Genomic DNA, 22,717 nt, shown 5'->3' with positions numbered 1-22,717 from the left:
CGGCAGGAGCCCGCCCTGGGGCCCGGCGCACAGATGGTGGCGTGAGGGGGCACTGTTGTTGTCGGCTCTAGGCCAGCGGGCAGCTCTGTGTCGGTGTGGACGGGCACACCATGGGCTTTCCTTTCGAAGCCTCTCTGAGGCTGGGGAAGGCCCTGAGGTTCCATTAGGAAGTGCGTGTGGGCAGGACAGGAGAGGGAGGGTGCTGTCAGCCAGGCAGGGGGAGGCCAGGGGGTCGCGGGTGTGGGGAACCCCCTTTGCTGGCTGTGGTCAAGGGCAGGCCGATGAGAAAGGGACAGCGCCCAGGGTGTCCTCCCAGCGTCCAACCTGTGGCTTTGTGCAACAGACTCAGTGGCAGGACGAGCCCCACAGCCTCTGGGGGACCCTGGCCGGTGCGGATCTCACATGCGTGGGGCTGCGCATCGTTCCCAGAGTGCTGAGTCTGTGCCGTGCTGCATTCGGAAGCTGGCGGTTGTCTGATCCGGGCTCTGAGAGCTTCTCGGACAGACCGCGCAGGGTGCGCTCCCGGGGAGAGGCTGGCTCAGCGGCCCCACGAGGGCTTCGCTGGTGGGCGAGGGCGTTGGCCGAGCGTGCAGTCCCGTCGGGTCTCCACGGCGAAGGACAGCGTGACTGGGGAAAGGCCTGGGCTTCGGCGGGCCTCCTCCTCCGCCCCGCCTGTGTCCGTCAGTCTGTCTCTTGCTGTTGCTTTGTGATTTCTTGACTGTGATTCCCAGCAATGTTTCTTGTTACAGAGTATGGCGTGTGTGAGAACTTGCGGAAGCTGGAGATCACGGGCGTGTCCTGTAGAGACGTCTACGCGAAGCGTAAGTCACTGGGCTTTCATCCATCATTAACTTCGCTCCAAAGGCAGACCCCGAGCCAGCGCCGGCCGTAGGCGGTGGTGGCCACCGACCCCAGCTCACCCCTCCCGTCCTGGGACGCCTTCTTGAGTCGTGTCGGCCCTTTAGAGACAGCGTGGCGGTGCGGACTGACGCTGGGAGGGTCTCCTCTCCCTTCCTGGGCATCTCGCCCTTGTTTTTCGGCCCATCACAGATCAGGGCGTCTCTTAGTAGGTGTCAGGGACCCTCAGGTAAGAGCGGTGTGGCGGCCTGGAAGCCACTCTGGCGCCTGCGTGGTTTCCTTCCTGTGGCATCTGGGCCCACGGCTGGACGGGCAGTGCTGGGAAACAAGGCCTTGCCGCCTCCCTGGCCCCGAGGCCGCGCACGGTTGTCCTTCCTTCCTGACCCCGTGACCCCGTGCGCCCTCCCCTCCCCACTGCGCCCCTCCCCACGCTGCTCCCCCTCCGGCTCTGGCGCAGCCCTCCCTCCGCTGGGCTCGTCTGCCCCCCCGTCCGTTCCCTGTGCTTTCTGGCCCGCTTCTTGTTCCCCGCCCCTTTGCCTTCCAAGCCACCAGACGCCCCGGTGCTCAGGTTCCTCCAGCCCCGCGTCCTCCCCGCTGGCCTCTCTGCGGTGCCCGTCTCACGAGGCAGCGAAGGCCGTGTTCACAGCAGGCCGCCCTGAGCAGCGGTCCGGCACGTCCTGTGTGGGTGGGGGGTGCTAGGGCGCCAGGGCTGGGGGTTGAAGGGCAGAGCAGCAAAGATGCTGGGGACCTGCTTCCTTGGCCTCAAGTTGACCTGCTGACCTCTCTGAGGGACCTCAGGTGTTCATCTCCAAGCCATCTTGGTCTTCACATTCTTCGAGCTTTGAACCCAGGTCTCCACTGAAAACTTGGCCCAAGGGACTCCCTCCGAAACCCCTTCTCAGGAGCTGAGGGCCGCGCTCTCCATGGGAAGGGCTGTGGTTCAGGGCCGGGCGGTGGGCAGCCGTGGGGCTCGCGGGGTCCCGTGGAGTGTGGCCCGAGTGCGGGGAGCCTCCTCCCGGGCCTGGGGCCTGCCAGGTGGCACCCCGTGGGTGTCCCCAGTCCCAGTGGGCGTGTTACTCAGAGCTCCTCCGACGTGGCCCCTCTGCACGGCCACACCCTCCCAGCTTGGGTGCACGTGGTGCTTCCACACAGCGACGGCTCTGCCAGGGGCACGGTGGTGTTTCTGTTCTGTGAGTGCCTGCACAGCCCGGCCCTACCCTCCGTCCCTCCGTCGCTCACCAGCGCTCAGCGCCTTAAATCTGGCCGGAGCCTAGATCCGAGGAGCGCTGCCTGCTGCCCGCTTCGGTGTCAGGCTCCATGCTCCCACGGCAGCCGCCTGTGTGCGTCCCCTGTGGAAAGGCTCCCTGACGTTTTGGGGCTAATTTCTGTGAGTGTGTGACACGCCACGTTCTTACCATCTAACTACCTTTTGAGTTTGTTAGGCCGTTTGATGAAATCATTTCAAAGCATTATAAAGACAAATTTCTCTTTAAAGCCACTTCCTAGAGGGAGGCAGGTGCTCGCGCCTGCCGGGCACCTGGGAGAGTAGGGCACACGTGGGGAAGTAGGGCCCCGAGATGCTCATCTCCACCCAGGGCCCTTCCTGCCGCTGTCCCGTGGAGGGGACATCTGGGCACTGAGGGCAGGCAGGTGGGTGTGCCTGAGCAGGAGGTGGGGGGAGCGAGGCAGGGGTGGGCAGGGAGGGGCTGTGCCCGGTGAGGTGGGCACACATGCACGTGTCCACAGTGCTGGGGGTGTTCATGGCAGACGAGGACCCCGGAGATGCCCTTGGCCTCTGATCGTTGATCCCTGGAAACCCGGAGAGTAATTCCCGTCATCTGTCACGTAGTCTCCTCAAGTGTTTGATCTGCCCCTGCCTGAGATCTTCATTTTCTCAGCGCGGGAGCCAAGCTGTTGTGGATTTTCTCTGAGGCCCTGTCCAGAGGTGGTCACTTGGCTTCTGGAACTGGTGGGTAGAGGAAAACGACCTTACTTTCTGCCCGAGGTGGTTGTCGGCCAACCTCGGCTTGGAAGTAAACAGGTCTGACTGGTTAGAGGCTGGCAGACATCGTCCATAATCAGAGACAAACCACACAGCCAGACAAAGGCAAATGCCAGGTGTGCCTCGGGCAAGGTGGAGGTGTCAGTGGGGACACAAGCGTTCTCTGCGCAGTCACCCTAAATACCCGCAAGCTGCACCTCTGCCTTCACGCCTCTGTGGGCTCCAGCGGTCTGTGCGGCGGAGGCAGGAGGGTGACCACGGGGAGGCCTGAGCCCACCTGCCATCAGGGGCTCCCGGCGTGACTTCGTTGACTAAAAGGAGGGTACACCCTCGCAGTTTCCTTCCAGCCAGGCCTGTGTCTCTGACGAACGCTTGCCTCCCCGGGGGCTGGGATGCGTCTCTGAGGGAATGCGTGGGGTCGGCTGGGTGTGGGCGCCATGTCCAGCTGTGAAAGCAGAGCCCCCTTCAGCTCTGTCCTGTGTCTGTTCAGGTATAAACCCTCGTGTGAAGTCGGGACGGTTCATGAAAATTCTTCCCGATTACGAGCACATGGAGTACAGAGATGTGTACACCTGCCGTACGTACCTCCCGCTGGCTTTGGTGTTTGCTGGCGAGCACGGCTGAGCAGCTGCATGGAGGGGCCCTAACTCGGCACGTGTGGCTTTGGTCCCCAGAGCGAGCTGACTCCCTGGCTTCCCCTCTCTGCTCACCTTGCTGCCCCTTCTCTGTGGCCCGGCCATGCCAGGATCGTGCCTGGGCGGCAGCCCGGGCCAACGGCACACAGGGGCCAGGTTTCCGCAGCAGTTTTTGGGTCTGGGATGTTACCAACGAGATCACATATTTAACGTTTGTGAGGCCGAGAGCAGAGAAAGTAGAAGAAGCCTTAAAAACGTTCCTTCTGAAGTGAGATGTAAGTGGTTTACTTCTGGGTTTCCTCAGTCACATTTTAACAGCATATGTGCATTAAAAACATCACGTGCACAAATAGACCCACACCAGACAAGCATATGTAGAAATGTGGTCATTTAGAACCTGATTCCCCCTTTCCCTGGCATTACCGCGCTCCTGACCTTGTCCTCAGCGTGTCCCGTGGTGGTCAGCCGGCTGCTTCTACTGGGCTGAGCTGACATGGAGAGTGCATATCCATTGTCACGGGAGATATTGAAAGCATCCTATGCTGGAAGCTGTTTCTGGGTCTCTGGAAGCACAGGGGCCCCCTTGCTGGTCCCCTGGCTGCTCTGAGTGTGCCCACGTCAGCATCTGTGTGGAGCCCACCGCTTCTGAGCCTTACCAGTGCACACTTTCTAACAGAACTGGCCTAGAGAAGAAGGGATAGTCACTTAGAGAATGCCTCCTAACCCCGTTCAGAGTCTGGGCACGCGGCTGAAGTGTGCTTGCTGTCCACTTGGGGGACCCTGCTGGAGTCAGCGCAGCGGGACCTGTGCGGGAGTCTGGGCCCCGTGCATGGCTGCGGACACTGTGGGAGTTCCTGTGTCACCCTGAAGGGGACGGGGGCTTGTCAGGAGCAGGACGCCATCACGAGGGCTGCCGGGAGGTGGGCGGGCCTGCTCTGAAGGTATGTATCTTCTTCCTGCCCAGACCCCCCTGGGGAGCGGCCTCTCTAGATCAGTTCATCACGGTGCACCCTCTGCTGGGCAGCCAGTGAGCAGAGGTGGTGGGCGTCCAGCCTGGTGGGAGGCGGATGGGAACCATCGGGCCACCACACGGCTGTGCCGGCAGGAGCCATGGGCGCCGGCTCAGATAGGAAAGGATGGGCGCTGCCCTGTGCTCATCACACCCACGTCTGCCATGGGGCCCTTCAGGGGCAGCCACCGGAGCTCGAGCCGCTCAGCTGGAGTCTGGCTGTGAGGTCTGGCCTGCCCGGGAGGTGCCCACCTCGGGGCCAGCAGCCTCTGCAGCTCGGAAGGCTGGGCCACAAGCCCAGGCTCCTCACGGGGCCTCTGGGAGATGACTTCGAGCGCCTGGACGTTCAGCCATGCGCTGTGGCGCTCCTTCCCCGGCGGCCTGGGTGGCAGCTTTGTGGCAGACCTGCTCCGTTGCAGGCTGCTGTGCCCTCTAAGGCTGGCGTGTGCTTGTAAAACTACAGCTGTTACGGGAAACTTGGAAGGTCCAGAGAACAGTGTGAGCAGAACGGTTGTGAGCAGTGGCCACCTTTCTCTGTGGACGTAGCCCAGCCAAGCCGTCTGTTAGCTCCATGGCTGGCTGGTGCTGGGACTATTGAGGAAAAAGTCCCATGTATGAGAAAAAAACAGTTTCAGCCCGAATTTGAAGCCTCCATATGTCCAGTGTCAGCTCAGGATTTGCTGCCTAACAAACATTAGAACAGAGGTTAGTTAGCTGGGCCTTCCAGGAAAATCGGCTGTGCCGCAAGGCTGGTGAGGGACCTGGGACCTGGCAAGCTTCTGTGTCCCTCCCCACTTGCGCTGCTCCTGGGACCAGGGAGACCTGGTCTCCTGGAGACCCCTGGGCCGTGTTCTGTGGGCCCGAAGAGGCTCAGCAGCCGGAGGGTGAGGCGCCCGCTGGAGGAGTCACCTCGGCTTTAGCTAAGGGCTCGGGTCCTGGCGGTGAGGAGCTCTGTGGCCTCAGATTAGCTGCTTCCACCATATCACTTTAGTTCATTTTTCTCAGTATCAGGCTGAATGTTTCTGCCTGACAAGTCTTGCTGAGTCTGTAAGGCATTGGGAGCAGCACGGCGGGCGTGTCGTCCGTGTGATGTGTCTCACGTGTGTCCCTGTGCGCAGACTGATGCGATGTCCAAGTGCACTTTGAACTTACAGATAAGTTTCCGTTACCTGTAGGGCCCTGGGTTCTGAGGTTCAGACCTAGACTTCTGGCAGCGCCCCAGACTGCTCTAGCGGCGACAGGGAATTGGATGAAACATGGCTCACCACAAAGAAGCGAATTGACAGGCCGTATTTAATCCCCCAGCACTAAAGACACGGGCTGTTCAGCTGCGTGGGACAGAGTTTGGTGGGAAGGCCCCTCCGAAGTCCCGCTGGCCAGACGGAGCCAAACGCATTTGGGCGGGGGGTGCAGTTCCTGGGGAAGGAGGGAGGCCCCTGGGGCAGGGAGGGGGGGTGTAAGGCCAGGAAGGTGCACCTGGGGAGAGGGAGTGGGCCCCAGTGGGAAGTGCCTCCGGGAGGGGAGACCGCTGCTGGGTGCCTGGCTGCAGGCTGATGCGTCTGCTGTGTCTTTCCTGATCCTGCCGTGTATTGGCTCGTATCCTGCAGCTTTACTGAGTTTGTTTATTCTAACAGTTTGTGTATGTGGAGTCTTCAGGGTTTTCAATGTATAGTAGTGTCATGTCACCTGCAAACAGTGACAGTTTGACTACTTCCTTACCAATTCGGTTGCTTTTTTTCCCTTTTTCTTGCCTAATTGTGTCACCTGCAAACAGTGACAGTTTGACTACTTCCTTACCAATTCGGTTGCTTTTTTTCCCTTTTTCTTGCCTAATTGTTCTGTCTGGGACTTCCTGTTGAATATGGGTTGTGAGAGTGGGCACCCTTGCCTCGTTCCTGCGCTTAGAGGAGAGGCTTGCGGCTTTTCTCTGGTGAATATGGTGTGAGCTGTGAGTTTGTCATTTATGGCCTTTGTTATGTGGAGTCATGTTCTCTCTGTACCCATGTTGTTGAATTTTTACCATGAGTGGAGGTTGAGTTTTATCCAGGGCTTCTTTTTGCATCTCAATAGAGGTGATCTTATGGTTTTTAGCTTTCCTTTTGTTAATGTGGTGTAATACATCGATAGACTTTTGGACATTGAACCATCCTTGCGTTTCTGGAATAAACCCCGTGGCAGGGCAGGGCAAGGGTCGAATATGAGCGTGAGGGGAAGTGCTTGAGCACGCACATGCTCCTCACTTTGAAGCCAGCTCCCCAGCAGGGCCCCGGGGGTTAGAAGGCGACTGTCAGCCCGCCTCCATCCGACTCGACCCCCAGAGTTCCCATGTGACTCTGGGGGACACTTCAGTCTGGATGTAGCCTGGGCTCGTCGAGGCTCTCAGGTCACCTCTGACGGGCACTTCTGGATGGTTGCACTTCCATTTGCATCGGGGAGTCACTGGCCCCAGGTCAGCCTGCTCGCAGCCTGGCTGGTGGCGCTGGGCTGTCTGACCGCCCCTCGGCGGGCCTTGGGTGTGGTCCCAGCGAGCCAGCACTGTGCGAGGAGGGTGATGAGGGGTGCGACCTGTCCTTCAAAGACACACAGTTCAAAATCCGGAGAGCCCTGCCATGCAGAGACTTACAGGGGTTGTGTTTTTATTTCACAAAACTGTTGCTTTTAAAGCAAAACAGGGAACTCCCCTTTTGAAAATGTCAAGAATCTGCCATATTCTTTCAACAATATGGGGGCTTCGAGATCAGACCGAGCACTTTGGGAGGAGCCAGACTTCGCTAGCGGTCAAGTTGGAGAGGGGAGGGCCGGGGCGGGAGAGGGTCATGCCGCATGGGCCCATTCATTGTGTTCTCCAGTATTTATCGTTGAGCATTAAAAAACACAGAAAAGGTGGGAGAATCACACAGTGAGCGCCATTTACCCTCGTCTGATTCTGCAGCCTTCTGCTTCGCTGCATCATTGCACATCCATCCGTCTGTTCATCCCTCCAGGCCACCTTATTTTCTGATGCATTTCAAAGTAAGTGGCAGGCATTGGTTTGAGCCTTTTAATGTATTATTGAATTCATTTGCCAATATTTTGTTGAGGATTTTTGCATCTGTTTTCATCAGGGATGTTGGTCTGAAATGTTCTTTTCTTGTGGGCCTCTGTGTCTTGCTTCAGCCTCGGGCTGTGGAGCCTCAGAGAACGGGCGGCTGTGTGTCCTCCTCTGATTTTGTTCTAATTATCAAAAGCTACTAGCAAGTGGCGGATGTTTATGATTTTCTGTGGTATTTAATGATTTTCTTCTGGACAAATGATGTATACCACCCACCACATCAAAACCTCTGTTCTGCCCCAGCAGGTGAGATGGTCCAGGGCGAGTCGTGCCCCCCCATGTGTCAGGACGGCAGATGCGGGGGTGGTGCGCCAGGAGCCTGCTGCCTGGCTGCGAAGTGGCCCTTCCTGCTCGCAGATGCGAACGGGCTGGTGCCGACTGGGATGGAGCCTTTTCCCGTCAGCTCTTGAGCTGAGAGGTTCCTTAGCATCTCAGATGGTTTCCCCCATTTCTGGGGGTGGGAGGATTGGTGGTCTGGACCTTGGGGATCTGTGGTTAGAAGAGCCCCTGAGCTGCCTCTTTTGGGTCGAGTAGGGGCCACTCTGGAAGGCCTCAGTCCCACGTGGAGGGGCTGAGAGACTGTCGTCTATTACTGGCTGATCTGCCACGTATCCTCTAGCGTTGTGGCCTTCCCGGCCCGCGAGCCGCAGCGCCTGTCTTCTGCAGGGTCCTGAGAGCTGGGCCCTGTATGTTTCACCCCTGAACGTACACTGGAGAGTGCATTTCACTGCTTGGAGTCCCCTTTGTATGGTGGCTGACCTTGTTTACTATTGCTTATTCATAAACACAAATCCCATCAGGGTACGACCATGAAATTACCAACTGACTTGCGGATGCGTCTTGTAAATTGACTTGAAGATCGCACACAGGATGCACGGCAGGCATCCTGCAGACAATCAAGGCTTGTTTGGAAACGTGTTTGCAGGCTGAAACCTCAGGCACACTGGTCGCTTCCCGGCAGCTGTCTGCACACTCCGGACGCCGGAGTGGCGCTGGCTTCCCTGCTCCCTGTGCCCCGGACAACCGCCATCCCGCCTGCAGGTCCCCCTCGGCCTATGGTCTTGGTCTTCCTTTTTGCAGAGTGTGTGACCGTGCAGCCACGGCGCCTGGACACTGTCCCTGGTTCCCACTGCGTACTACTCAGTGTTCTCCAGACAAACAACCGGTCTCTTTATGTAAATGCATTCGTTATAGGGAACTGGATCCCGCAGTTACACAGGCTGACAAGGCCCGAGCTCTGCCGTCAGCGAGGAGACTAGGGCTGCTGGTGTAGCCGAAGCCTGAACTCGGAGGCTTGAGACCCGGCAAGAGCCCCATGTTTTGGTTGGAGTCTTAAGCTCAGAAAAGACCAACATGCCCGTTCAAGGCAGGCAGGCAGGAGGAAACCCCGCCTTATTCACGGGAGGGTCAATGTTTCTTCCAGTCAGGAAGAGCCCATGCTTCATTTCAAGTCCTAAGTGAGAAAAACCTGATGCCCCAGCGCTGCCGCAGGAGGGGACGCCCCTCCCCACGGGCAGTCAGCCCTTTCTGTTCAGGCCTCCAGCTGCCTGGCTGAGGCCCAGCGCGCCGCGGAGGGCAGCCTGCTTTACTCAGTCCGCCAGCGTAGTGTTAATCTCGGCTGGGGACACCCCCAGACACCCCCAGCGTCCGCCCCCCGTTGGGCCCCTGCCCCTGTGGCTTCTGTCGCAGGGACAGGTCATTGGGTGTGTGTGTCCAGCACCACGTGGATTCATTCGCCGTGTGACGCTTTAGCGTCTAGTTGCTTTATGGACACACCTCACGGAAAGAGGCCAGTGTCTTGGCGTCAGAATAGTCTCACGCGCCTCTCCATGTACCGTCCCCTCGGCCTTGTCCCTAGGAGAGAGGTCTCCCCGTCCCCCTGGCTACCCCACTGGTGGGAGGCCTGGCGCTTTACAAGGGTGCTTGCTCTGTGTCTGGGGAGGCAGTGGTCATTGGAGCTGGTCACTTAGAAGCTGGGTTTCGAAATGACCCAGTTGTCTTGTTCTATTGTGCTTTTTAAAGATCTTCTCACTCTTGGAATTCTTTAGAAACTTAAGACTGCCTCAGTCCCCCTTTGTCTACTAGGCTCTGCTCAGGCCTCCGGGAGTGATTTCTTCCCTGTTCCCTCCTCCTCCTGGTGCCCTTCCCCCTGATGGTCGGGGCGACGCTGGCTCTGAATGACACCTGCTCTCTGTCTCCCTGCAGTGCTTCACCGGTACAGACACATTCTGGGGCTGTGGCAGCCAGACATCGGGCCGTACGGAGGGCTGCTGAATGTGGTGGTGAGTCCGCGAGCCGTGTGGGGGGCCTTGTGCGGTCGGCCTGATGCCCATGGATGGCAGCCTTCCTACCGGAGGGGCGACCCGGCTGGTTCCTCGTGGCCTCGCGCTTTCTAGGCCAGGTGTTCTTTTCTAAGCAGAGATGTAAGTAGCTCTTGGCCTCTCACCGCGTCCTTGGAATTTGTGATGACGCCACCCCCCCGAGCCCTGTCCCTGCCTTGGCGAACGGAGGGCTGCCTCATTCCCACCCTCGGACACACTAGTTTTGGGTCGTGCTCTAGTTTGCTGCCCTAAATTAGGGGCTGTAGACTAAGCAGAAAGGAAGGATATACACGGCATCTGTGCGGGCCCCGAGAGCCTCCAACTCATCCCAATCGCTGGGGAGCGTGTGGCCCAGGCCTGGTGCTGGGCAGGCACCGTGTCTGCGCTCTGAGGTGTGCCCCAGCTCTGCCCCAGCTGTGCCCTGCCACACGCGCCTTTCACTGTCCCACTGAGGCCTGCTGGGAGCTTCCTCTGTGAGTGGGATGTGTGCAGCCATCGGGGTGTGGGTGGGGGTGTGGGGCGGTGCTGTAGGGGAGCAGAGCCCCCAGGCAGGCGCCGTGGCTTTGGGACCAGGCTGGGTGGGCGGTGGCCCGGGGCCTCAGAGCAGGGTCAGGAAGTGGGCCCTGAGGCCCGCCCTCCACGCTCTAACCCCGTGGAAGAACCGCGCAGGCCGGGGTCCGGGGTGGGCAACCGAGCCAGTGGTGAGGAGCTGGCATTTCCAGCCTCGAGGCGTCTTCCCCCGGGTCCCTCCCCATGGCCTCAGCCTCCACCGCCTGGGGGCATGACAGCAAGCTCCAGAGGCCTGAGGCCCGGTTCAGTGCTGTCCCTGGGCCGAGGGCAGGCACCGGCCGGCCGCACACCCCCAAGGCCCCAGGGGGCTGTTCCTGCCTCTCTAGGCTGCGGGGGCCCCGGGTCCCTCTGCTACTGCCCTCCCTGGGCCTCCCCTCTGTCTCGGACCCCTTCCTCTTTGGAAGGATGCGACGATGGCCCTTGGGGCCCACGAGGGTTGTCAGAACAGCCTCATCTTGGGACCCCTGACCGTCACCACATCTGCTCAGTCCTCCTTGCAGTGCAGGGCGGTGGTGCTCACAGGCCAGGGGTCAGGATGTGGCCCTCTGGGGGCTGCGGTTCAGCTGACCATGATTTCAACGAGGAAAAGTCACCTTTACAGGTGAGATCTACCCGACAGCACCCAGCCAGGGGACGCAAGCTACTAGCCAGGTGACAAGCGGTGGGACCCTGACCACAGGTGCCCCCGGTGCAGCGTGAAGGACGAAGCCTCACTTCTGGGGATCTCCTGCCAGAAACGTGCTGCCCAGATCTGATCGCAAGCAGCTCTTCCCACGAGCCACGTGGGTCCAGGCCGCAGAGCGCCCTCTGCTTCCACAGCGTGGAGGTCACAGGCGCGCAGGCCTGATGTCTGGTTCCCGTGGCGCCAGTGCTGAGGATGCCATCACAGTGTTGGGAACGTGGCACCAGGGCGTCAGCTGGCTGGGTGGAAGTGGGTCTCTGGGGGAGCCCTCAGCCTCCTGCGTCCCCGCCCAGTAGCCACAGGGACCCCAGGCCTGGTTTTCCCTACTCAGCCGTGTGCCGTTGCCCGTCTACTGCACACCTGGACTCTTCCAGGCCATGGTGGACGTTGGTACAAAGTAGCCGAGTGCTGACGGTTCCTTTCCTCGGCTGTGTGAGGTCTGCAGGAAGTTAGCCGAGGGCTCGCTGATCTTCTGGAGGCTTGGCTTAGCTCCAGCTCAGAGGAGTCTCTCTTGGGCCGGCTCAGCTCTGAATCTGAGGCCCGAGTGCTCCGGGTCCCCTCTGCACGCTCACGGGGACCCCAGCTCTGGCTGCTGGACCAGGATGCCTCATGGTCCCGCCTGCGCACGTCGCTGCGGCTGTGTCTGCCAGAGCCTGGTCCCCGGCAGGGCCTGGGGTCTCTGCGCGCAGCCCCCTCCTTTCTGGGGCTTTGTCCATGTGCACAGCCACACTGGCCACCTATGGGTCACATCTCTGTGTCCTCAGGTCACAGCAGCCCTGCCCAGTCCTGCCTGTTTCCTCTGGGCCCTGTGGCGTGGAAGGTGGCATCCATCAGGAGCCCAGGGGATGGCAGGGCTGCTGCGTCATCCTGTCCAAGTGCCAGCTGGGCTCCTGGCACTTGCGCACGTGTGCCTGTGGATGCGGGCCCCCAGAGGATGTCCTGGCCGCCTGGGTCAGTCAGCAGGGCGCCTTGCTCTGAGCAGGTGCTGGCATGAGGCTGCCTGTCAGGCTTGTCCTCAGGGCACAGCCCAGGGCCCTGAGGTCCAGTTCCACCCACTGTCCACCCACCCAGCTCTCCATGCTGCCCACGCTTTTCCTGGATGACCACTTCCTGCTTGGCTCCTCCGCGTCCAGCAGTCACGGTGTAGGATTCTGCAGACGTCCTGGGCAGGGCGTGTGCACAGACCCGTTTCTCTGCTTCCCGCTTGTCACAGTCTGGGGCCTGCTGCGCGCTCTCTGTTCCGGTCTCCCTGCTGCCCAGCCACCCACTGTGGGGCGGACAGCCCTGCCCCTGGTCTCACCCCAGCCTCCCTGGCCTCATCTGGGGCTACGAGCCCCTGGCATCTTTAGGCATCATTTTCACTGTAGTTATTCAGACTTCAGTGGGTCTCGGCCACAGGGTCTGTTCGATGGAAGTGCCTCATTCATGCCGGGAGAAAAGCCTTCTTGTAGTTGTGACTTTCTGCTTCGTGGGCACCTGCCTGTCTTATTTTGAAAGGCAGCAGCTCACAGCCCATTTAAGAAACATAGTCCGACTTTCCTCAGTGGTTTACAGGCATCTGTGTCTGGCAGGACGTGCCCTCCACAGGCTCCCTGCCCAGCTGCGCCCCAGAGACAGGCATGCCGTGTGCTCGGTCAGCGGCAGCCTGGACTGGGCTGCGGTTACCTCCAGGTGGGTACCGGACTGGACGCTGGCGTTGCCCTGGAAACCGAGTCGGGGCCCTCCGAGCCGCTGTCGTTCCGCCTGCGTTCCCCCGCTTTGCTCACAAGGTGGCCAGGGCACCGGCCGCACACTCGCACTGTGAATTGGCTCGTGGCTGTGCCGGCGGCGGGCCCTGAGCAGCCTCGCAGCCGTCTGTCTGCTCCTGGGCCAGGTGGGCTGCCGGATGGCTGGGTCCTCTGCCGCCCTGCGTTTGGCCCTCTAGGTGGGCTTCGGGCACGTTCTTCGTGCTGGTAGAAACACCCGTGGAGAGGTGCTCTGTACCTGCCGTGCTTCCTGCCGCCGGGGATGTTCCTCGCAGGCGCCAGCCAGACAGCTCCCAGCTTGGGCAGATTTCTTTCCTCGCTTTTAGTCGAGAAAAGTGATAATTGTTTTTCTTGCCGGTTTTGATTAATAGAGGCAAAAAAGCAGCTTCTGAAAGCAGGGATAATTGGGGGAAACACAGCCCCTGACAGAACAAAGCCGGCCGCCCTTGCCGCAGCCCAGTTGACCACAGGAACGAGGATGTCCCTCCTTTGTCACTGGAACAGAAGCTGCGAATCCAGCCCATCCCGGGCAGGCGGGAGTGACGGCCGGGTCACCCGAGTGGGGCCTCCGAGGCCGCCCCTGCCCTGCTCTCTGCTGGGAGCCTGCCGGACGCCAGCGTCTGGGGACCACTCCCTGCTGTGGCCCGGGCGCCGTCGCTCTGTGTTGCCCACCATTTCGAGCACACATGGGACGGCGGGATGGCAGTGTGGACGCGCAGAGGCCTCCTGGGGCCGCGCTCATGTGCTGTCTCCTCTCTGCGCCTGGTATTTTCAGGCCTTTTGGAGCCATTCCCAGGCCTGTGTCATTTAATCTGTGCTTCAGCGGGGATCTTCTAGAAGAGTGGGTGTTCTGTGTGTCCGCCTGTCCTTGCTGTGCCTTACGGAGGCGGCAGTGACTCCCTTTGCTGTTGCCCGAGACCTAGTCTGTGTCTGAGGTTCCCTGATGCGTCGTGCTGCCGTCCGAGGGCCGCTCCCTTCAGACGAGGGCCCAGGAGGCCGCATGAGTCCTTACTGCCCGAGCCCCCCGCTGCTCCCCGGTTAGATCGCTTGCCCTGGTGGGCGTCTCACTTTCTGGATCATTCTGCTTGCTTCTGTTCCCCACTTCACGTCTGGAGGCTCTCTCTAAAAGTTGTGCTTGGATTCAGGGCTAACAACTTTTTTCTATTTTGAAACAAGCTTTATCTGTTTATTTTCAGTGTCATTGAGGTATAATTGGCAAATAAAGTCGTAAGGTACATGAAGTGCACACCGTGATGACTGGTGTTGGTGTCTTGGTGAGAGGAGCCCCACTGTCTGGTTGTTAACACGTTTTTTTCTTTCCTGTTTTGGTGAGAACACACGTCTGGGCTGCTAGCAGATTTCAGCAATCCTATGGGGTCATCGACTGTAGTCACCGTGTTTCTCATCAGAGAGCTTTGTAATAATAACAGGTGTTTGGTGGCGGGTGTGCTTCTCCCCATCCACGAGATCAGGACCACTGCACTGTCTGCTGGCCCTGAGGTTCTCTTGGGCCTGGCCCGTGGGCGAGGGTGGTCCTCGTGGACATCTGGGGCGGGACCGCTGCGAGCTGGGGAGGCTGTGCCTCGCACCTCACCTGAGCCTCTCGAGGACTCGCGCCCTTTCTCCTGACCGCAGGTGGACGGCTTGTTCATAATTGGCTGGATGTACATGCCTCCTCACGATCCTCACGTGGATGACCCCATGCGCTTCAAACCCTTATTCAGAATCCACCTGATGGAGAGGAGGTCCGCCACGGTGGAGTGCATGTACGGCCACAGAGGGCCACACAACGGCCACATCCAGGTGAGTGAGTGCACGGGCTCCCTGACACGCAGCTGTGCATGGGCGGGGCTCCTGCATGCCTGTCTGGCCTGTGCATCGTGCGGGCTGCAGACCTGTGTCCGTGCAGAGCAATGGAAGCAGGAGGAGATGGGGCTCACCGCCCCCTCCCCCGTCCCCCCGTCTGCATGCATTGTTTACGTGTGGCCGGGATGCGCCTCCTCGGACTCACTGGGACCCCTCACCACTGCTGGGCTCCCTTGGAACTGACTCCTTGCTGTTCCGTGGCTCCTCTTCCCACGAGTATCAGCTTGGAGTGGGACGCTCTGCTCTCTGGTGTCAGTCTGGCAGAGGGCCACCCGATGGGGAGCGTGCTGGCTCACACACCAGGAAAGCACCAGGTCTTTTCGCTGCTCTGGGAACCCGGGGAGAATGCGAGTGCCTCTCGGGTGCACCCTCCTCTGAAAGGGAAGCACAGACCGGGGTGGGCCTAGCTCCGCCTTTGGACTGGCCACAGTTTGGTGGCATCGTGGACTCCTGTGGATGAGTAGGGTGTTGGTGGGGGGGGTTGCTGGCACTGACCGTGGCTTCTCCTTCACCCCTTAATGCTCAAGATTGTGAAGATGGATGAGTTCTCCACCAAGTGCAACCAGACGGACCACCACAGGATGCCCGGCGGGAGGCAGGAGGTGAGTCCAGGCCCGTGGGCCCAAGCGCCACAGGGCGCCGTCTGAGAAGCCCGTGTGTGTGTGTGTGTGTGTGCACACGCGTGCTCTCAGAACCCCCTGAAGGGAAATAAGGCCCCTGTTTTCCCGAATCATGCATGTGGAGATGAGACGTAATGGAAATGCCTTCTTCATTTACAACGCTGTCATTTAACATTCCCTATTCGGGCACCCGTACAATATAGGCGACTGCTGTACTTCACGTTTAAGTGAAAACAGTGTGATTTCCAAGGACAGAAACTCCTCATCTGTTGAGCCCTTAAAAAGGCCATATAGTGCATTTCTGCAAAGACATTCTCTGGGACCAGAAACGATTCCTGTAGGGCAGCTGCTCTGCGGGCTCCCTGGGTTTGAAGTGGAGGGCGCTCCTGATGGTGCGTCACACACGGGCCTGGGAACCAGAACCGCAAGTGACCGTAAGTCCGTGTAAAGGCTGGGCTGCAAGCTAGACTTCGATGGTGACATTTGTGCCGTGTGAGAGAGGCTCATGCGTGTGACAGGTCACGGGCCCCGCGGCCCCTCCTGTGACGCTCTCGCTCCCCTTTGCCTTTTCCCACTCTGTGGTCGTGTGTTCCTGGTGGGTGTGCACAGCTTCTATCCTGTTAGGAGAGGAACTCAACATCGGGGTTGCAGATATATTTTCTTCATTCATTTTTTATCTTTTGATTTATGTTATGTTTTTATCCAGGAGTTTTTTTAGTTTTAACTTTTATGCTGCTGCTGCCAGAAGAATCTCTGTTGGCCTGCTGGGCCTACGGTCTGCCGGAGGCCTCTTGCCTCGTCCCACTGTCCCCGGCGCGTCTGCCAGGGACTTGGGTCCCCTCCCGGCCAGGAGAGGTGGTGGGGCAGGAGGTGCTGACTGTAGGCGGAGCAGAGGGCGGGTGCCTGGTGCCCCATGAGCCACCCAGAGTCCGGCGGCAGGGGAGCTTGCCGTCTGGCTGTGGCTACAGTGTCCATCTCTGCTACCAGGTCTCGTGGCTGCTCCCCCTGCCAATCCCCATCGCTGGGCAAGTTGGGGGACAGGATTCATGGTTCACAGTCAGAGGTGTCTTCACTTGCCAGCCGAGGCTTCAGACCAGTGAGGAGCTCCGGGCTCCAGCGGGAGGACAAGGCGTGAGCTGCTGGTCCTGAAGGCTGCTGTCTAGGCTGGGCCTGGATTCGGGCGCCCTGTGCTCTGATGGTTGCTGCTCACTTAAAATTCTGGGCCACATGGAGCTTCCCGAGGGATCGTAGACCCCCAGTGGCGTGAGGGCTGGAAGGCGAGCAGGCCCTGATGAGGGGTGTCTCCGCCCCGGCCCTCTGGTGCCCAGGGCACTCTCTTTGGCTCCACAGGGGGCTTGTGGGAATGCCCCTCCCAGCCCTGGAGGCCGTGTGCTCTGAGAAACACTGGCCTCTGGTCCCCTTGGCCCTGTGCCCCTAAGAAGCATTAAGGAGGTTCCTTCGGCCCCAGAAGTTGACAAATCATAGTTCTGATTGTTTGGTAAAGTGCTTTCGCCTCTGTGGAGTTGACTCTAGATAGTCATTAGCAAGTCAGGACCGTGTGTCATGGAGTTAAATGTACAGAATCAAGCTATTGAGCATTAAATATCCTTCATATTATTTGATTCTGTGATGAATTACTGAGTTTTGGGGATGTGGTGGTCATAAAAGCTCCCTTTTTATAAAAATAGTCATTGAACAGACAACATAACCAGGAAGGTACATTTTCAGGGGGAAGTCCTGCACCCCCACGCTGGCCGTGCTGTCTGGCCCCTCGGCTCCTCACTGGCAGCTGCAGGAAGCGGCTCTGGCAGCCCGACCAGCGGGCCCCCCTGCGCTCGCGCCCTCCCGGGAGCCCGGGGAGCGGGCCCGGCACAGACGCCTCTGTCCTGGGGGCGCACAGCAGCGAGGCCCACGCAGCTGCTGCCCAGGAGCTCTGGTGGTGGGCTGTGGCTCCAGCCCTGCCTGTGGACCCCGTGGTCCCTGTTGCTTCCTCCTGGAGTCTGGGCCTGTGCGCCCTGGAGAGTGGGAGCCCGGAGCCCTCACGTTCCCCTGGAGGCATGCCGCCGCCCTTCCCGTCCCGTTCTCCCAGGGGGACGCTGGCGTAGGGGTGCCCCGGGTGTCACCCCAGCTCTGAAGCGCTGCTTTGTCCCCGTGGCACCACCACGGGCGGCTCCCCACACCCTGTGTCGTGGCGGTTGTCACAGCTCTGTTCTCTCGGAAGGAGTTCCGGACATGGCTCAGGGAGGAGTGGGGCCGGACGCTGGAGGATATTTTCCACGAGCACATGCAGGAACTCATCCTGATGAAGTTCATTTACACCAGTCAGTATGAGTAAGTGCGGCCTCTCAGTGCTGGGGCAAGTCCCCCTCTGTGGGTGCTGGGGGCTCAGTCCCCCTCTCTGGGTGCTGGGGCAAGTCCCCCTCTGTGGGTGCTGGAGGCTCAGTCCCGCACTGTGAGTACTGGGAGCATAGTTCCTGTTCCCCACCCCAGCGTGGTGTCTGTTTCCTGTCTGATTTACCGTGGTTACCCCCCAGCAGTGTGCTCTAACAGGCCTGGCCTGGGCACCCAGCCTCAGGGCTGTCTCCCCATGCCCCCTGGGAGGCCTGCTTTCTCAGGTGTGTGCTCTGCTTTGGGCCCTGTCCCTGTGGCCCTTGCTCAGCCCCTTGTTCAGTAAATGTCCCAGGAAATGGGGCAGGGGCGGCATCTCCTTCCCTCTGAGAGCCCCCCACTCCATTTGCCTTGGGGTGCCTGCTGGAGTGGAGGAGCTCCGTGAAGCCCTGCTGGTTAGAGGTGTGAGGTGTGCAGTGCACGCTTGGGCTGGGGGTGTCCGTGACTCAGGAGCACAGGGTCCACCCTGCCCGCCCACCCTCCGAAGCACGGGAGGTGTGTGAGCCTGACCCCCGTGCGGCTCTGCCATGGCCTCACGCCACCGTCTCCTCTTGCAGCAACTGCCTGACCTACCGCCGCATCTACCTCCCGCCCGGCCACCCAGACGACCTCATCAGACCCGGTCTCTTCAAGGGCACCTACGGCAGCCATGGCCTGGAAATAGTCATGCTCAGCTTCCATGGGAAGCGTGCCAGGGGCACAAAGATAACGGTGCGTCCCGGGCTGCCTGGCGGAGCCTGCACTGTGTGGACCCGCTCAGACCAGCCTGGAGGAGCTGGGCGCGGGCTGCACGATGGCTGTTGGGTGGGCCCTGGGCCTGTGGTGCCGCCCTGCCAGGGATCTTTTTGGGGATGCCTATTCTGAGGCCCCCTGGGCCCACTCAGCCAGGACCTGCATCTCACACGGTCTCCAGGGGGTTGCGAGCATTTCCAAGGTGGCTTTTTACCCCATGGCGCTCAGCCCCAGCCACACACTCAAATCCCTGGGCCCCAGAGATTCTGGTCTCACGGGGGCAGCAGGGAGCCACCTGTGAGGTGCCACCACATTGGAAAGTCCTGTGTTGGCCCATGGGCCCTGCTGCTGTTCTGGCCTCCTCAGCTCATGGAAGGAGCTGGAGGGTGCTGAGCTGATGGGGACCCTGAACAGGCAGGCCTTTGCTGCCCACCTGGGGTGCCATGCACACACGTCTGCCTGTCTGCACAGCCATTGGTGTGTTTCTGACAGACATGCTCAAATCTCCTGAACAGACCACACCTGGGCCTCATTCTCCTAGGCCTGGATCGGCCAGGACCCCCCAGCTTTAGGGAAGGCCCCTGTAGAAGAAAGACCAGAACGGGGCACGCCCTGGCACACGGGGCTCTGTAGGGGCTCCAGACCATGTGGGACCACAGGGCCTGGCAGACCGGCGGGTTTAGATGTGGGGGTGTTTGTGTCCCAGGCAGGCTGGTCTGGGCTTGTGTCAGGCCTGCCCTGCCGCCTGGGCCTGGGGGGGTCCGTGGCTTTTTGGTCCACTCTTCAGGGCAGTTCCACAGCCTGCTTCGCCCGAGGGCCCGTGTGCAGGCGGGTCACCATGCTGGGTGCCTGTGTGCCCTCGTGAGGCTGCTCCTAGGCACTGCCCTGCCTGCCCTCAGTGTCCTTGCAGGCGCGGCTGCCTGCTCTAGGCACTGGATTTCTAGGGCTTCTAAAATACTTGTACGTGGCGAGGGGTCGTGGCTGAATCGGTAACGCTGGGAGAGCTCGTTGGGCCCGAGGCTTGATGGAGGCAGGAAACCACGCAGGCCATGTCCCTGCCGGTCTCTGAGCCCTGCTGACCGCTGGCCGCTGCTCCTCAGGGTGACCCCAACATCCCCGCCGGGCAGCAGACAGTGGAGATCGACCTCATGCACCGCATCCAGCTGCCCGACGTCGAGAACCTCCGCGACTTCAACGAGCTCTCCCGCCTCGTCCTGGAAGTCCGCGAGCAGGTGCGGCAGGAGCAGGAGGAAGCCAGGCCAGACGGCGGCGAGGGCCGCGGCCATCAGAGCCCCCGAGAGCCCCAGGGCCCCGCACCTCCCAGTGCAGAGCCACCCACCGAGAAGGGCAGGGGGCCGGGGGAAGGAGCGGTGGTGGCGGTGGCTGAGCAGCCTGCCCAGTCCGGGCAGGGGCAGCAGTTTGTGCTGCCCATGGGTGTGAGCTGCAGGAACGAGGACTACCCCCGGACCTGCAGGATGTGGTAAGGACCAGGCGTTCAGGCGGGCGTGGCCACGCCGCGGTGGGGGTGGGCGTGGGGTGGAGCAGCTCCATGATAGTTGCCCCAGGGGTCCCCGCCTGGTGTGAGTGGGTGGCGCTGTCCCGTGTGCCCTGGGCACAGGTGCCTTCACACTGTGGAGGCTCATGTCTCTCACCGTGGGGGCTGTCGGCACTGCCAGGCCTCCTCCAGACGCCTTGTGCCGCAGAGCTGACCGGGCAAAAGTGGGGGGCTGGGTGGTGCACTGAGGAGGACTCTCCTGTGGACATCCTGCGTGGGCTCACTCCGCTGTCCTCGTAGCTGAGGCCTGTCCACAGGGAGGGAGATAGCGTGGCCAGCCCCTAACTGCTCACCATTGGCCAGGAGTCCCCCTTCTGTGCAAGGAAGACAGGGAATGAACATCAGTCTGGTACTGGTCTTGAAGCTCGGCCGTAGCGGGTATTTACACGTTCTGCCCTCTGGGTTTCTGTCACTTGCGTGGCGATGAGTATTGATATTTGAGTGGCTTGCGTGCTGACCTAAGGTCCTAGGGATTGAGAGTTCTGATACCTGGGGCTGGGCTGCTCTCTGGCCGTGTGTGCTCCGGGGCAGCCAGGAGGGGTCGCTGCCGAGCCCCGCACTGCCTGCCGGTTCCTGGCCTCCTGCCTGCCGGCAAGCTGCGAAGGTGCCCGTGGGCTCCATCCAGCCCTCACCCCCCTCCCTCGGCCTTCCCCCCTTTTCAGTTTTTACGGCACTGGCCTCATCGCCGGCCACGGCTTCACCAGCCCTGAGCGCACCCCTGGGGTCTTCGTCCTGTTCGACGAGGACCGCTTCGGGTTCATCTGGCTGGAGCTGAAATCCTTCAGTCTGTACAGCAGGGTCCAGGCTGCCTTCCGGAACGCGGAGGCCCCGTCCCCGCAGGCCTTCGAGGACATGCTGAAGAACATTCAGTCCCTGACCGCCTGATGGCCCATGCCGTGGGCACAGGGCGGCTCCCCGGGCTGTGGGCCCGGCGCCCTGGGGACGGAGCAGCATGTCCTTCAGTGATACGGCCTCTGGCCAGGACACCTGCCCTCCTGTCGGGGGCTCGGCCAGCTGCCCGGCACTTGCTATGGAGCGTCAGTGTGTGTCTGTGTGTCTGTCAGGAGCTGACGGGAAGCAGACTGAGCGAGAGAGAGAGAGCCAGTCTGACCTGGTCTGGATGCCCGTCATGGGGCATGAATGACAGTTGTAGAGACTGGGTTTGTTCTTGGCCTGGTGGGGACAACAAAACCCTCCTTCAGGGAAGCTGGTGATACAACAGTGGGTCTGTCCCTCTGGCCTGATAAGGGGTGGTGTGTGGGGTGTGCCAGCCCCACTGCCTGCTCTGGGGGGGCATCGGGGGCCGGGCACAGGGCTGTGGGAAGCTGAGTGTGTCCCTGCAGCCCAGGCAGGTTAGGGGGGCAGTGTGTGAGAAGGGGGAGCTCTGGGAGGTCGGGGGTCGCCTTGGGACTCTGCATTGAGTTCCTGTTTCTCTACCGACTTGGAGTTTTGACAGCATTTCATCCTGACCTCAGTTTCAGCTTCAGTGAAATGGGTCAGCAATACGGATCACCAGAGATCGCCACTGCAGGCCTTCCAGCAGCCTGGAGGCTGTGTGGACACAGCCCTCTGTGCCTGCCCTGGCCTGTCCAGCTTCGGAATCAAGACCATTGCTGCGGTCAGTTCCAGACGTGGTGTTCATCTTGCACACGCCCTCCTTTGCCGTTCCTTGCACACATCTGGTGTCAAAACCCTGAGCTGTAGCTACTTGTCACAGAACTTGTCCCAAAGCAGGACAGACCACTCCAAGATGGCCCTGCGTGGGCTCCGTTCACGTAGTTTACACAGGCGCTGTTCCTGGAAGCGTGAAAACACTTGTAGTGGTTGCACGAAACGACTGTGAAGCCCCTTTGCCGAGAGAGGGCAGCTTTCTAGGACGTCGGCCCCCACGCATGGCGTGCGCTTTGGAGACCAGGGCCTCTCAGGGACCCTCCGGCATGGAGACCCCCAGCGCTGACCCTTCCACTGGCGCTGTGCTGACCTTGGCATTTGGGGGCCCCTATAAGCTCTCTGCTTATCTTAGTGTCACCTGAAGAACAGAGCCCCAAATGCACGCAGACCCCCCGAGGCAGCAACCGGGCTGCAGCCTGCAGAGCCCTCCGCGCACGCACCTTCTGTGGTGCAGGGCAGACCTCATCGCCCTCTCTGCTGCTCGCCCTTGTCGGTGGGCTGTGCTGAGCCCTCATGGCGGGGGCGAGGGGTCCAGGGGAGGGTGTCGCCTGTGGTGCCTTCGTGGAGAGACTAACCTGAGATGTCCCGTGAGACATGCCCTGTTTTCCTGATCAATTTCCCTGACTGGCCTTTTTGTAAAATTAAAGATTCCCATGTCCTGGCTTCGGTACATCTGGCAACTTCGAATTTCCTTTGCTTCCCACAAATCATCGAATTGGTGAGCTCTGGGGCATGGCCTGTAAGTGGCAAACCTTCCAGGAGGTTCTGTTGGGAGGCGGAAGGAGGGTAGCAGAGAAGGTGGGTCCCTGCCGGGCAGGACCTGCAGGCAGGTTGAGGCGAGATCCCAGCCCCCACACCCTTGGTGGGACTGAGCCCCCCGCCTCCCGCGCCCGCCCGTGGTTGTGCCACTGGCCTCTTGTGCTGAGTGTGGCCGTCACTGTCCAGGGGGAACTGTAGCCATGAATCCTCCAG

General features: G+C 60.5%; 1 protein-coding gene across 9 annotated transcripts in view; it reads left to right on the top strand.

Annotated features, from left to right (window-relative positions):
- The window catches only part of FBXO31 (F-box protein 31), a 37,912-nt gene extending 15,497 nt beyond the window's left edge, over positions 1 to 22,415 (top strand). For 3 of the 9 annotated variants that reach the window (XM_073226391.1, XM_073226386.1, XM_073226389.1), the window contains exons 2-11: positions 750 to 821; positions 3,351 to 3,437; positions 9,801 to 9,877; positions 14,549 to 14,716; positions 15,307 to 15,381; positions 16,387 to 16,530; positions 17,621 to 17,730; positions 18,345 to 18,498; positions 19,620 to 19,999; positions 20,737 to 22,415. In XM_073226391.1, the coding sequence (XP_073082492.1) occupies positions 3,383 to 3,437; positions 9,801 to 9,877; positions 14,549 to 14,716; positions 15,307 to 15,381; positions 16,387 to 16,530; positions 17,621 to 17,730; positions 18,345 to 18,498; positions 19,620 to 19,999; positions 20,737 to 20,959 (1,386 nt within the window). In that variant the 5' untranslated portion in view covers positions 750 to 821; positions 3,351 to 3,382 and the 3' untranslated portion in view covers positions 20,960 to 22,415. The remainder of the gene's footprint in view (positions 1 to 749; positions 822 to 3,350; positions 3,438 to 9,800; positions 9,878 to 14,548; positions 14,717 to 15,306; positions 15,382 to 16,386; positions 16,531 to 17,620; positions 17,731 to 18,344; positions 18,499 to 19,619; positions 20,000 to 20,736) is intronic. The other 6 variants (XM_073226392.1, XM_073226387.1, XM_073226388.1 and 3 more) reach the window with 5 other exon arrangements.
- Positions 22,416 to 22,717: the final 302 nt, after the last annotated feature.

Source organism: Manis javanica, chromosome 17 (genome assembly GCF_040802235.1).
Source record: "Manis javanica isolate MJ-LG chromosome 17, MJ_LKY, whole genome shotgun sequence".
Lineage (NCBI taxonomy): Eukaryota > Metazoa > Chordata > Mammalia > Pholidota > Manidae > Manis > Manis javanica.
Note: the sequence above shows the minus strand (reverse complement) of the source record. Positions and strands in the feature narration are given on the sequence as shown.